This window comes from Doryrhamphus excisus, linkage group LG9, assembly GCF_037039965.1.
Source record: "Doryrhamphus excisus strain RoL-2023G ecotype Guam linkage group LG9, RoL_Dexc_Guam_v1.1, whole genome shotgun sequence".
Lineage (NCBI taxonomy): Eukaryota > Metazoa > Chordata > Actinopteri > Syngnathiformes > Syngnathidae > Doryrhamphus > Doryrhamphus excisus.
The window spans coordinates 2,161,722-2,176,183 of record NC_136365.1 but is presented as its reverse complement, the minus strand read 5'-3'; the positions used below and the strand labels follow the sequence as shown (position 1 = coordinate 2,176,183).

General features: G+C 40.5%; 3 protein-coding genes across 4 annotated transcripts in view; 2 read left to right on the top strand and 1 right to left on the bottom strand.

Moving 5' to 3' along the window:
* LOC131139384 (putative ATP-dependent RNA helicase DDX17) overlaps window positions 1–14,462 on the bottom strand; it is a 28,511-nt gene that overhangs the window by 9,582 nt on the left and 4,467 nt on the right. Inside the window, exons 1-3 of one of the 2 annotated variants that reach the window (XM_058088986.2) lie at window positions 870–1,205; window positions 282–444; window positions 22–118 (exon numbers count right to left, since the gene is read on the bottom strand). In XM_058088986.2, the coding sequence (XP_057944969.2) occupies window positions 22–118; window positions 282–444; window positions 870–922 (313 nt within the window). In that variant the 5' untranslated portion in view covers window positions 923–1,205. Of the gene's footprint in view, window positions 1–21; window positions 119–281; window positions 445–869; window positions 1,206–14,462 lie in introns of those variants that run through there. The other variant, XM_078793169.1, reaches the window with a different exon arrangement.
* Window positions 1,516–4,573, top strand: ntan1 (N-terminal asparagine amidase). The gene is made up of 10 exons (XM_058089030.2): window positions 1,516–1,738; window positions 1,941–2,043; window positions 2,157–2,222; window positions 2,863–2,971; window positions 3,053–3,126; window positions 3,197–3,250; window positions 3,335–3,388; window positions 3,465–3,562; window positions 3,658–3,771; window positions 3,914–4,573. Exons 1-10 carry the CDS (start codon window positions 1,658–1,660, stop codon window positions 4,100–4,102), a joined length of 942 nt encoding a protein of 313 aa, XP_057945013.2. The 5' UTR covers window positions 1,516–1,657; the 3' UTR covers window positions 4,103–4,573.
* The window catches only part of LOC131139434 (uncharacterized), an 18,686-nt gene continuing 9,492 nt past the window's right edge, over window positions 5,269–14,462 (top strand). Inside the window, exons 1-5 of the mRNA XM_078793112.1 lie at window positions 5,269–5,908; window positions 7,330–7,400; window positions 9,181–9,210; window positions 9,419–9,658; window positions 13,332–13,458. Of these exons, the coding sequence (XP_078649238.1) occupies window positions 5,605–5,908; window positions 7,330–7,400; window positions 9,181–9,210; window positions 9,419–9,658; window positions 13,332–13,458 (772 nt within the window). The 5' untranslated portion in view covers window positions 5,269–5,604. The remainder of the gene's footprint in view (window positions 5,909–7,329; window positions 7,401–9,180; window positions 9,211–9,418; window positions 9,659–13,331; window positions 13,459–14,462) is intronic.

Sequence of the window (14,462 nt, the reverse complement as noted above, 5' to 3'; positions counted from 1 at the left end):
GATACATGTCGGTTTACTCACGTGGAAACTGTGCCTGTTGAAAAGTGAGAACAGCTTTGGGACAGTCAGAGCCTTTAATGGTGATCTCCTTCTTACTCCGAAACTCTTCCATTTCATACTAGAAATGTAAAAACAGGATTGACATTGTTCACGCACTATTTTTCATCTTGCTGTAATAAAAATGCAAGAGCTATCTGCAATGTAGTTGATGTAAATACAGTCACCCGAAAAGGCTCCATTTGTTAAATCATGTGGGTGATTGTGCAATGAATACTGTATACCTGACTCAAGTGTTGGACTTCTGGGTGCTCAGTGTAGAAGTTCTTCTCAAATTTTGGCAGCTCATCCATGTTCCACTTCTTTTTCCGGAGGCGGTCCCCTGGATTCCCAAACCTCATAGGCGAGGGGCCACTATTGCGAAGACCCACAGGCGCAGAACGAGGCCTAATAAGTAGTATATGAAGAATCAGCCATGCAGGATTCAGTTTACAGTGCTAACATACTGCAAGACAACAATTGCACATTAAGGAAACAATTGTTTCTATAAACTGAATTTTTGTCTTTGCTGTCTATAAAAAATGTCAAACAGCACTGTAACATATCACATACTATTAACAATCCTATTATATATAGCAATAGAATTTAGTACTGTACTATACAGTAAAACAACTAGAAAGTAAATAATAAACTGTGCAGTAACAAGAATAAAATACTAGTTGGTTAATTACTGAAATTAATTACCACGAAAAACAAAGTCAACAGCAGTAGTAGTAGTTCTCACAAACAGAAAACGTTGCAGGCTGATTTAAACTACGCTCTGCTCAACGTTCAACATTGAACGCGATCATATATGCACAAAAAGAAGTTACCTGTCTCGTCCACGGTCCCTGTCTCTGTCGCCATAAGAGGAGCCCCGTCTCATGGTCACAAAAACAACAGTACTTGATGTGGGCCACTTAGCTACTTTCGATTCTTTTCGCCCACAATTTTCCAATTTACCACAGACACTCTTATCTTCCAGCAAACACAGTCAACTTACTTATTACACAAATACCTTTCTTTGTGACCAAAATTACGATTAAATTCAAATGAGCCAAGCAGTTTGTGACGCGTAACATAAACAGGCTAAACGAAACTTAGCGCTTTCGCTGTTTATTTTCCCTGCCCTCTTTTACGGCGTAACTGAAATTTGCTATTCAGCGTAACTGTCGTGTTATTGAGCGGATGCTGCGTATGAATATTTGCGTAGTGATAATTGTGAATTTTATATATTTGCGAGTATTTTTTTGCCAGAAGATGGCGCTGTACTAAAAATAAATCTATTGGGTTTTAGCGTACAATATATATATATACACAAGAGTGGATTTGGAAAGGGGAAAAAAGAAGCAGTAATGGTAGGTTTTTTTACGTTAATCAGACTTATTAAACACTATATATATATAAATGTGTGAACGTATTAGGGAACGCTGACTCACGCTCCAATGCAGTAGGTGACGGTAATGTAGCGTTGCCACCCGCCATGAAACAAAACAAAAAGCGTAGAAGAAGAATTTTTTTTCAGACGAAGAAGTGGTCGGTACCGACATTAGTTTTAGATATCAAGCTAAATATGTAGTAATGGGAATATGAAATAATACAAACTGTTAGTTGAAAGGACATGCCTTTGCTTATTCGAAATAAAGGAGTAGAGAGTTTAACCTCGACCGCAGAGCTGTTCGACAAATATCCTCATTTACAGGTGGGTTTTCAGGCTAGTGTGGCTAGTGTTAGCTTCGGGAGAAGCTGTCATCAGCAGTCGACAATGAGACCAATCATTCATCATTTACTGTATGTGTATGTTCAATACTTGTATTGCTAACATAACTTATCTTTGTCTTATAATGCAACTGATATAGTAAAACCTACTAATTCATTCCTTGATATGATTTTTCGAACAACAGGAAAATGCAAGAGCCTTTCGTTCCCTGCCTCTCACTGATGTTGACCCCAAGTGCCTCCTGTATGTCCAGCAGAGAGAGTTTGCTGCAACGACACCAGAAGACAGTAAGCAGAACCAAGTCTTGAAATATATCAGGGTGTTACCAAATTATCTTTGACTCCATTATATCATCAAGATTTTGATCCCATGTTAAACTTTTGTGTTTCATGTACGCCAGATAGTGTTTCAGTGATTGGCTCTGACGATGCCACCACCTGCCATTTGGTTGTGCTGCGGCATACAGGTAACATTTGCTAACTTAGTTTTTTTGTGTACTTCTGCCCATACAGTAGTAGTGGTTGCCACATAACAGTTTGAATTTTGCAGCTTCACTCTATCACATGCTTTCAAAAATATATTAATAAAAATATATTCCTGGGCCCCAGACTTACTGATTTTTTTACCAGGAGCCACTGGACAGACAGTGGTTACTCAGAAATGCTGTTCAAATGAAAACAAAAATCGAATGACTATTGCAGGGGCAGTGTGGTGTACACTCGAAACCCAAAGTGGTCAGATACTCCAGGTAGACCCTGCTAGTACTTCTTGTTGACAGCGGAAAAGAGTCACTAGTGAGTGGATCTATGCTGTGACAAATCACACTATCACACTATCACAAGTTTAAATTGGATATTTTCTATTATTATGTCTACTACATTGGGTAATATGAATGTAATGGTGACAATAGAGGTGTTATTTAATGTCTAGAAGTCACTAATCATGTTAAAAAAAATGTAAAAGGTCGAATTCTATGCTCTAACTACAAAAATATTTCATTTATGAATAAGGAATCCTACTTAGTCGGGACAGAAACAGATTAACTGCGATAAATGAGGGACTGTATATACTGTATATGAGTTTAAATCAGATTTCCCTTTTGTTAGGAAGTGGAGCAGCTTGCCTCGCACACTGCGATGGGTCCAATACTCGATCAGAAGTCCCACTCCTTGTCAAATCTGTCACATCACTGACTAACTGCAGTAAGGAGGGCAGGTATGGAACTGGCACACATTACATGTACTAAAATATACATTTTGTGAACTTAAATCCAGCCTTCATATTTCCTCCACGTAGACTTGAGCTGCATCTTGTTGGTGGATTTCAGGATGAGGCAATGACATCCCATGAACTGAGCCTTAACATTCTAGGTAGGTTGCACTGCTACATTGTGGGAATGCAATTCTGTGAAACTCCTAGAGGAAACTTTTCACTTTATAGTGGCCTTCCAGCAACTGAAAGAGGATATCCACCTGGAAACATGCTGCATTACAGGTAACATGATGTGACTGTTCAGAAGTCTCTAACTGTCCCTACATGTGTGTCATATATTCTTTGGTGCCTCCTCCGCCCCCGCAGAAATGAACGATGTGCTCATCAATGGTGTTCATAGACCTGCTATTTATGGTGTAGGTATGTGTATACTACCCGGGATGTAATGCTATGCTTGACAAGCGAACAACTTTCTGATGATTGTGTTTTTGGAAAGGTATAAATGTTAAAACAGGGCAAGTGTTCCCTGCAGCTTTCCCTTGTAAAGGACCGGTAGAGGAGTTGCGGTCAGCACGCACCTTCACGGGTGGACAGGTAACTGCGAGATCTTCACTGGCAAAATTATGTTGGTCCTTTTGAGGTTTAACTCAAAAATCTTTCCAATGTTTTGTTTCAATATTATTTGGCAGATGGTTGACATTTATGACTCACGTCGAAGACTTGTTAAAATCGGGCCTTGCAAGTGGTCTCCCAATATGGATATTGCCTTTTGGTTGTCTCAAGACGACAACATAATTTTAAAGGTAAATAAGTCATAAACGCCTCCTGCTCATCTTTGATGTTTCATAATTGTATCCTCAATATTATAAAGGGGTTCAATGGGTGTCTGTTGCGGTATGTATACTGTTAAGTGATGATTATTATTATTTTATGTATCCTGCCTAGTACTTGTCCACATCGCCAATGGCTGAGCCACCGCACTTTGTCCACCACATCAAATCCACCATCCAATACCTCCTGGAGCACCCAGACTCTGATAGTCTCTTCCCTGGGGGTCAGCCACAGCTCTATCACAGGTCTGAGAGCGGGGAGTGGGAGAGGTTTGCCCCCCTCACGCCGTCATCTCCACTTTAACATGGAACACAGCTCTTTTCACCTCTTTTGATTCTTGCACAGAGTGGCCCTTCCTATCACCTATCTGCTTTTATAATTGTGTCTTAAAATGGACATTACGTCTATGGAATGGCTGTCCTGACTCATCTGGCTGGCCCAGCACAGGGTAGACACTAAAATACATGCGGTTCTTATCTGAAACAACTAATGTGTCTGTAAGGTAATATCTGCACCTTCTATATCTTGTTATGTTGTACTATGTTGATGTCCTCTATGCCTCAGTGTTTTCCTTTCAATGAAAATGTAAACATTCTTTTTTTTACCCATTTAATGGGTTAAAGCAAGGAAGTAAAAAAATCTGGATAATGAATACTGGATGTATTGAACAATTAATGTAGAAATGAAATCACAGGGTAAATACAAGCAGCCCATCAAATAAACAAGTGCTAGATCCCTGAATGATTTTATTCTGAAAGAAATAAACTGCTCAATGACAAATTTGTGTTTTTGTTATTCATTCTGCAGGAGACTATGTGTGTGAAACCTATTTTAAATTGCAATTAAATTGTTAACAGGCACATCACTTTGATACCTAGGTATGTGTCCTGGAATATGCACTCAAATTATTACAAATTAACAAATAATTTGTATTAAATGGACAACAATGATGTATTTTCTTCCTTACATTAATAATGTTAAGAAAAACACTGCTGACTTCAGGGGTCCTATGTCATGTGCAGCTTCCGTCTGATGTGGTAAAATTAAAATTAATACTACCCGTGCTTTTATTTTGAACCTGGCTTTGCACTGAACAGGAAGTCATTGCACAATGTATGCTGTGAGCACACATTTACAGTCTGGTTTATTGATAACCAAGATACGACAGCTGGGTCCTAATGGTCACCTGGCCATGATTTTAATCAAATAAGTACTTGTTCTAACACGTTTGACTCGGGCTTAAAATAGAAGTGGTTATTTAATCAATTTTACTTCGAGTTAAACTGCTATACTGGATGTGTATGAAACGTCTCATAAATCAATTAAAGCCACGTCAAACCGAGCAACCTGACCGTTTAATTTCGTTCCTCCCATGTTTCCAGTTGAATAATTTGGGTCTGTATTATCCCGCCCCAAAATGGCGGAACCAATCAAAAACAATCATGGGTGGAGCCACAAACAAACACTCCCCTTGAGTATTTGCCCCCCTCTATGCCGCAAGGAGGCGAACTACCTGGTGTCAGTCGATGGCCCTGTGGACGATGCTCTATGCAAGTATTTCCTTTCAGACTTCCTGACATTGATCGAGACAAATAACATCAACTGTTTTGTTTTTGTTTTTTTTGCTTAAAGTATTGCCCATCGGAAATCATTTTTGATGTGGTGAATCTCATTGGGCAGATATGACGCACGTCTAAACCGTCTTGTCATGACAGAATATCATTTAGCGAAATAGAGATGCACATGATTTATCTAACCGTTCTTTGATAACGCCGTGTTGAATTAAGCAGTGCCGAGCTACAAGAATGATAAATAGGTTTGCTCGCCATGTCCGCCGGTTCCCCTGGCTCACCAACGTCACGTTGTACGGTTGCCTGTTCGCGGGAGGGGACTTTGTGCACCAGTTCTTTTCCCACAGGGACAAAATGGACTGGAGCCACACACGGAATGTCGCTGTGGTTGCGTTCAGTTTCCATGGCAACTTCAATTTCTTCTGGATGCGCTTTCTGGAACGCACATTTCCCGGGAATTCCGCCGGGATGGTGATGAGGAAGCTGTTGGTGGATCAGACCACGGCGGCACCCTTCGCCACCAGCGTTTTCTACACAGGTCAGTCAATGGTTGACTTGGTGGATACTTATCTGACTAACCTGCTCTAACCTTCTGTCCCGTCTTGTGGTGTAAAGGTCATGTTGTTCTTTGACAATGAGCCTCACATGGCAGACATGTGATGTTACACATCAAGTATCAAGTCAGAAGAGAAGATGAACTAGCTGCTCATTTGTTGTTATCACGTGAAAAATCTCCCAAGTACTAATTCATCTATTCCGCTGTGGTGACTTTACAGTGTATCCACAAAGTATTCACAGTACTACACTTTTTTCCTCAAAACCTTATTCCAAATATGAATTAATTCATTCATTCATTCATTCACTTTCTACCGCTTATCTTCGCGTGGGTCTTGGAGGGTGCTGGAGACTATCCCAGCTGTCTTCGGGCGAGAGACAGGGTACAACATTGACTGATTGACAAATGATTACTGATGATCAATATTTTTACTAGAAGGGGTGTCGTATAATATTTTCTGTCCTGCTTCGTTGTAACGGGGGTATGCTGGAGTTCATCCCAGCTGACCTCTGAGCAGAGGCGGGGTACACCCTGGACTGGTGGCCAGCCAATCACAGGGCACATATAGACAAACAACCATTCACACTCACATTCATACCTATGGACAATTGGGAGTCGCCAATTAACCTAGCATGTTTTTGGAATGTGGGAGGAAACCGGAGTCCCCGCAGAAAACCCATGCATGCACGGGGAGAACATGCAAACCACCTGGCCAATGTGCGAGGGTGGACTCGAACTTGGGTCTCCTAGCTGTGAGGCCTGTACGCTAACCACTCGACTGTGCAGCCGTTGGCAATAATAATATTATTATTATTATTCATTCATTTTCTACCGCTTTTTCCTCAGGAGGGTCGCGGGGGTGCTGGAGCCTATCCTAGCTGTCTTTGGGCGAGAGGCGGGGTACACCCTGGACTGGTCGCCAGCCAATCACAGGGCACATATAGACAAACAACCATTCGCACTCACATTCATACCTATGGATCGTCAGATTAAGCTAGTCGCCAATTAACCTAGCATGTTTTTGGAATGTGGGAGGAAACCGGAGTACCCGGAGAAAACCCACGCATGCACGGGGAGAACATGCAAACTCCACACAGAGATGGCCGAGGGTGGAATCGAACCCTGGTCTCCTAGCTGTGAGGTCTGCGCGCTAACCACTAGACCGCCGTGCCACCCATTATTATTATTATTATGTTATTTAGAATGCAAATATTTGAGGGGAAAAAAGGAATTTATTTTGTTTTGATTTTGGAACAACACTGGCGAACGTGAATACTTTGCGGATGCACTGTACTGCAAAGTGATACAATGATAACATGACAGGAGAAGAGCTTCAAAACAACAGAAGAGATGTATCCTATCTCCTACGTTTTACCATTATTTCCTTCCTTTATGCTAAACAGGTGTCAGCATCTTGGAGGGTAAAGATGACATCATGGAAGACTGCAGAAACAAATTCCTGAACACTTACAAGGTCAGCGTTTAGAGACAATATGTCACATTGTAGTGAACCTGTAACCACGTGGCGACGACTCTCAAGAGTCGGTAGCTTTATGCCAAATGAAACACACCCTGAAGGTGCGTATCCTCTTGGTCAGAGCTTGGTGTGCTAAGTACCTATGGGTACTATGGGGTGACGATTCACACTCTTTATGAGTAATTTGGCCTAATGTGGTTACCTGGTGAAATAATACTGAATGAGGGAAGGCTGGTTTACACATGTAAATATGGTCACGTGAGGTGTGGCGCACATTCACGAGTATTTATTTTGGCATAATGTTCCCATCTCTTGAGGGCTGTAGTCGTATGGCTTCATATGTAAACTATGTTTACATATGAAAAATATTGTGTACCCCGCCTCTCGCCCGAAGAGTGCTGGGATAGAAAATGAATGAATGAATGAATGAATGAATGAATGAATGAATGTTCACATTTTTGGCTGATAACTGGATCCGCATTATTTCTGAAAAGTGAATTTTCACAAAGGATTCCTTGTTTATAAATGGAATATTTCGTAGTTAGAGCATAGAAAAACCTCTTTATGAGCTTCTAAGCACATTTTTATTAGAGCCCCCTAGACATGAAATAACACCCCTACAGTCACCTTTAGACTTGTATTACCAAATATAGTAGACACATAGAGATAATAAAACATAAAGTAGCATTGGGAGGGTTCCTTGTTTCTTTACTTTGATATTGTCTTTGTGTACAAAATATGCATATTTTGACCAATAATAGGCCTTGGTCAACCACAATTTAGTTAAAAAAAGATAGAGAGATAAAGATAGAGTGAAACCATGGATGGATGGGTGTGTGATTCACTAATGGACCAATAAATGCCCTGGTTGGATTAGTATTGCTATTTAAACAGTCCTTTTCATCTGATCAACATTACAAGGTTTTAAACATGAACTGGATGAGTCGGTTGTGTGATCCATCCATCCATTTTCTATGCTGCTTGTCCTCTGTCATGTTTTTAATTAGTCTACATGTAATATAATTGTATTGGTGGAATAAGCTGCAAGCTGTTAAAAAAAAACAAAAAAAAACAATGGTCCCCGGGCCCCACCTTGAACACCCCTGGGCTGTGCTCTTCACGGTGTGACATCATTGCCAAATAATTACTTTCCTCTCTGAGGAAAAAGTCCTACATTCATTCGTTCATTTTCTACCACTTTTCCTCACAAGGGTGGAGGGGGGTGCTGGAGTCTATCCCAGCTGTCTTTGGGCGAGAGGCGGGGTACACCCTGGACTGGTCGCCAGCCAATCACAGGGCACATATAGACAAACAACCACTCACATTCATACCTATGGACAATTTGGAGTGGCCAATTAACCTAGCATGTTTTTAGAATGTGGGAGGAAACCGGAGTACCCGGAGAAAACCACCGCATACACGCGGAGAACATGCAAACTCCACACAGAGATGGCCGAGGGTGGAATTGAACCCTGGTCTCCTAGCTGTGAGGTCTGCGTGCTAACAACTCGACCGCCGTGCCGCCCAAAAGTCCAACAGTTTTACGTTTTAGTCTTAAGAAAAGGCAGTTGTTCACCTTTCACAAAAGATATAAATTGAAGTGGGTTGTGGAATGGCAAACACTCCAAGAATAGTCTTGAATGCTTGACTCGATTCCATAAAGTCTCCTTACTCACATTTCTTTCAAGCTTTCATGGTACGTCCCAACCACAAATTGCTTCTTTTTGCTTTTGGAGTAAGCATGCTGGGTTTATCTTGTGGTATTTTTTCTTTTCAGACGGGACTAATGTTCTGGCCCTTCATGCAGGTAAATATGAAATCTCCCTTTTGAGGCATATATTTTCATTTTTGCTATTGGGTGCTCAATGCAAATGATTTACAGCCTCCAGTTTCCCCTGACTTGTAGTTAAGCTGCAAAGGTTCTTCATGATTCCTTAAAATATGAATTTGTCTGTTGAATAGTACAACTGGTCAAATCAATACTTGACTCTTACTCCCGCTTTATCTCCACACAGTTACTAAACTTTGCCTTGGTGCCTCCATACATGCGGACCACCTTTAGTGGCTGCTGTGCCTTCGTCTGGGCCACATTTCTGTGCTTCTCACGTCAGAGCGGTGACGGCACAGCCGGCGCTGCCCTTGCATGGATGTTCCCCCCCAAAGAGGACATAGAGGAGCCCATAGTGAAGACGGAAGAAGTGAAAAGTCAGGTAGTTTCTCAGGAAGCAGCAGGAACTCCTCCATCTCAACAAAAGTAAAAAAAAAAAAAAAGACAGGAGAAGCAGCTGGAGTCGCAGAGACAAGAGTGCAGCTCATGTGTCGCTCAGGGGTCAATGTTCAGGCTACAACTGCCGAGGTCATTCCTAAATCAAAATAGACTCATCGGCCATGACATCGGCTACACTTACATATTACATCTAATTGTGTACCTAATATTATGGCAATTGAGTAAGAAGGTGCTCCTCAAGACAGCCATAACAGTGAGAGGTTATTTAAGCATTGTCTTCCACGTACCACACAGTGAATATGCATCGTGTTTGAACTGATCTTGCACAAAGTGAACAGAGGTTATATATGGCACAGTAGATTCCTTGCCTGATTTGCTGCCCCGCATATTCACTGATTTCTTTTCTCTGCTTTAACTGTACTTTTTTTTTTTATGGTAACCTAAATAGAAAGTAGTTCCATGGCGAAATGAGTGGTGCAGCTATCAATCCAGCAGAGGGTGCTATTTCACAAATCAATTCATTCAACATTTTCCAGCATGAAGATGATTTGACAAGACGTGATGTTGTATAACTGCGCATTTAGTAAGTATAATATTGGACTGTGTGCCTGAAAAAGAGAATTTAAAATGTGTTTAATAATCAAGAGGCATATTATACAATTTAGTGTCCAAGAAAAGTAAATATGGGGGCATCCATAATTCGCAGTCTGGCATTTGCAGGGGGTCTTGGAACGTAAGCGAAATAATAGTGACCAACTTATCATTGAACCAACCACTGATATGCTAAATGTTATTATTGCCCCTCTGCATATTCAAAAAATCCAATTAATTGTTAATAAGATAACCTATAGTAACCTATAACAAAGTTCTGATGTTGTTTTGTTCAGATAGCTTAGCATATATTGACCTACAGTGTATTGCTTTTAGCATCTTTAATGTACGAAATGGTCACTCCAGACTACAAGGTCATTTCAGTGCGTGTGCACAGGCATTGCTCACGTTTGACAGCATGGAGTATGCAGAAAACAAAATAATTTAATTCATGCCGCATCTCTGTGACATCTTCTATATCTATCCAACAGCTGATTTGGAAAAGTACATGAAGTAACGGGCATCTGCATCCTGCAAATAAGTAGATGATTTTCTTAAGGTTATTTATATTTATTATTTATTTACTTTTATTATTGTCTTTTTTCACATTTGTAAGGGGAGCGCAGAAAATTATATTTTACTGTTGCGTTGTATTTGCTCTTGATTCTAATCCTCATTGGATTTCATTAGAAAGTGAAAACTAGGAAATAAGTTAACCTGAGTTGAAAGGGTTGGTGCTAATACTACTTTTCATTATAGCTACTGAAACCAAGCATAAACTTTACTATGGTCAAAAAAAACAATACAAGCAGTACATTTCATGTTAACAAAATACCAATTTTCTGTGAATATTAGAAATATAGGGAATATTATGTTGAGACTTCCATTCGCTTGATGCCAGATTCTGCTAGATATGAATGTGATGTCATCAGTTTTATCATTTCCATGTTGGTTTCAGTGAACATGTTTATTATTTATAAGTGCATGCTTTTATTTGGAAATTTTGGGTGGTGTCAAAACCTGTAGTTCGATAGATGGATGGCTGGACGGATGGATGGATGGTATATCAAAGAGGTGGGATTTTTTTTTGATTGGTCTCTGAAGAGAATGTAACCATACAACCATGTTTTTAATTGAGTAGAAAAGACCTAGATATCTCATTTTCAGTTGCACTGTAACTTATTTTTTAGGAATCATGAATTTAGGAAATTATTATATAGGTGCGTGTGAGTAAATCCTAAATTTCACTTGTTGAATTGAACTACTGAAAGAAATGAGCTTTTCGGAGATATTAAAATGTATTGATGTGCCCCTGAAAGCAAACAATTTACTGACCATATCGGCAGATTGTGTACTCAAGACCGGATGGTGAAACTGTACAAGGTGAAATGTAACATTTGTAACACTGATTTTAATATTAATATAATTCAGAGTATTTGACAGTGTTGCACTGTGATAGACATGTAAGCAAATACGAATGTGAGTGTTGATATGTTGTTGCACTTCATTGTTGTATTTTTAAAGACAAAACAATGATCCTGGTTTCTCAGCCGGGCCTGCCAAAGGCTTTTTGTGTCCCTAAACAGACATACATTATATGCTGCATAATAAAGATAGTAATGAAATGGTTTAGTATTGTAACTGAACCAATAAACACATATTTGTTGTAAAATGGGATTTAATAAAGTGGAGAAAAACTGTTATTTTTTTTGTGCTCTCTTTTTCATATCTAATTTTGTCCTTTTCCACCCTTCAGCACCACTCCACAACACATTTTCTTTTAGGCCCCATGTCTGTCTTCAATATTTCAAATGAACCCTCTGAACGCCACTAGTCATATGCAGGACTCGTCTACAGAAGGGGTCAGCTAGATCAGGGGTCAGACCACACACGGGGCCGTACTTACAAAGCCGTATTTGTCAGGATTGTACCTACGTAAAAATTTTAAATAAAAAAAAAAAATAAACACCTGACTGACACATTACCACCACCATCTGGTCGGAAGCTGCACTACAACTGAGCGTCTCATGGATAACATACAGTAGCATGGCGGCTAGCCTATCTCTGGTGTCTTCAGTTGATAACCTACTACGCAGTCCCACGGCCCTCGCTGCCCAACTCAGTTTTTTGCGGCCCAATGTTTAAGAATCACTGAGCTTGAACATGGTGATCACCTGCTGCTTTGTGGTTAAACACGGCTTACGATTAGTCAAAATAGATACATATTTATGTAACATTTACATATTGTAATTTACAATGGGATAATGGGTAATTGGGAGTGGAAGCATGATGATAGGTCTAAGTCTGCATGGGCCCCGAAGTAAAATTTGATTTGGGGGCCCTTCACACAAAGAAAAAATAATAAATTTTTCTTATTAAGTTAATTGGGGCCTGTGTATGAGTGGTTAGCACGCAGGCCACGCAGCAAAAGGCACAGACCCAAATTCGATTCGCTCAGGCAACCTCATTGCTGGCTATCCAAAGCTGGTATTGCTGCCAAAGGAGCTGCAACCAAGTGCTGACTATGACTTGATGCATCGGTGTGAATACTTTTGCAACAATGAAACGTATGCATTCTGTCTACGGTAAAAAGTGGTTCTGAACGAAATCAGTGATTATTAATCAGTGATAATTAATCAGCTATTTCCTTTCATGTAAACAGGAGAAACACACCTTTCCTTTGTTCTGTGCCGATAAATTGAGTGCTGCTCATGGGTATGAATACTTTTGCAACTCACTGTACTTAGAAGGTCATGAACACGTTTTGTATGCAATCTATGAAAAAAGATTCAATTTATAAATAAAGAAAGATAAAGATAAAGATAATTACTAGAATTTTGGTATGAACGATTAAAAGAGTAGTTTTTTAGAGAGTGATGCATGTTGGCTATTTTATTAAGGCTTCCAAAACAGAGAATCTAACCTAAAACCTATAACCACCCACGCTTATTTCGACGTCATCGCAGAGCCACTGGGTGTCTCCCTTCGCTCTATTTCCTTGCCAGCACTGCGCATGCTCCCTGCGTCTCGTCTCCATCCCTACGCGGAGACTAAAAGGAGCCCGGATAAAGATGCTCAGCGTCGCTGGCTCAGCCGGCTGAAAACGTCAGTATCACGGTGTCGGAGGCGCACATTTAGCGTCGGCAGTCATGGAAATGAGCAAGTCTTTCTCCGACACGGAGCGTGCACTCCGGAGCTACGGCGCCGTGTCACAAACCGCGTGGACGACGGACAAAGGTGAGCAACGTCCACGGTGGAGAGAGGTCAGATGCGTTCAAGGCATGCTAGGATATTCGTACACGTTGTGCTTGTTTGATTTGACCATTTGCATCATGATATTTGGTAAAATAATCGCAGTAATAGAGCAAAACCCAACATATTTAACTTGATTTCATTAAAGGTGAAGACCTTTTTGGTCGTGTACGACTCATCCGTGTATAAGAATAAACGTGCAAGTTTTCAGATTAAAAAATATATATATAAATAAATAAGAGTATAACACTCAATCTTCATTATGAAATGTGCTTAACATTGTTTTGATTCCATTAACAACCCAGTTGTGTGAAACAAGCGCTTTCAAGTCAATTTCTCAGAGAATAAAGCTTTTGTACACAGAAGCTAAATATGTCTATTCAAATTTGTTTTTTACATGAGCTCGTCAGAATTTGGAGACCAAAATAGAAAACAGTGTGTGTAAACAACACATACATACTTCATTTGAACACACTTGAAGAATATTGCTTTATAAAGCTGATTGCCTTATCAAAGAATACACCATTGATTGAAAAAAACAGAACCTTTAAGTTATTTCGCCTGAGCATCCCGCCTAATTACTGACACTGTATCTGGAATGACGCAAGCGTCGACACCAGCAACGAGGTGAAGATGCTCCCCCAAGAGGACAACTCACCACGAGGGAAAAAGGCAGTAGAAAAGTGCATGGTATATTTTTAGACACAGATCCAAGACCCTCTGTGTACAAACACACAAAAAGCCTGGAAAGATGGAGGCAGCCCCCTCCCCTCCTAACTGGCCTGTGTGTGTGGGGGGGGTTGGGGGGGGTATACATTGTGACTGCAGGATGTGTCATCAGCTGGGTGTCATGCAGATGCTGACATTTACCTGCTGTCGAGGCCCCAGCGTCCTCGCTGGGTTTTGACCTCATTAAATCCCAAGCTATGATGAGGCTGTTGGCTTAACGAGGGCGGCATTGGATGCAGGAAGTATAGTGACACTCTTCA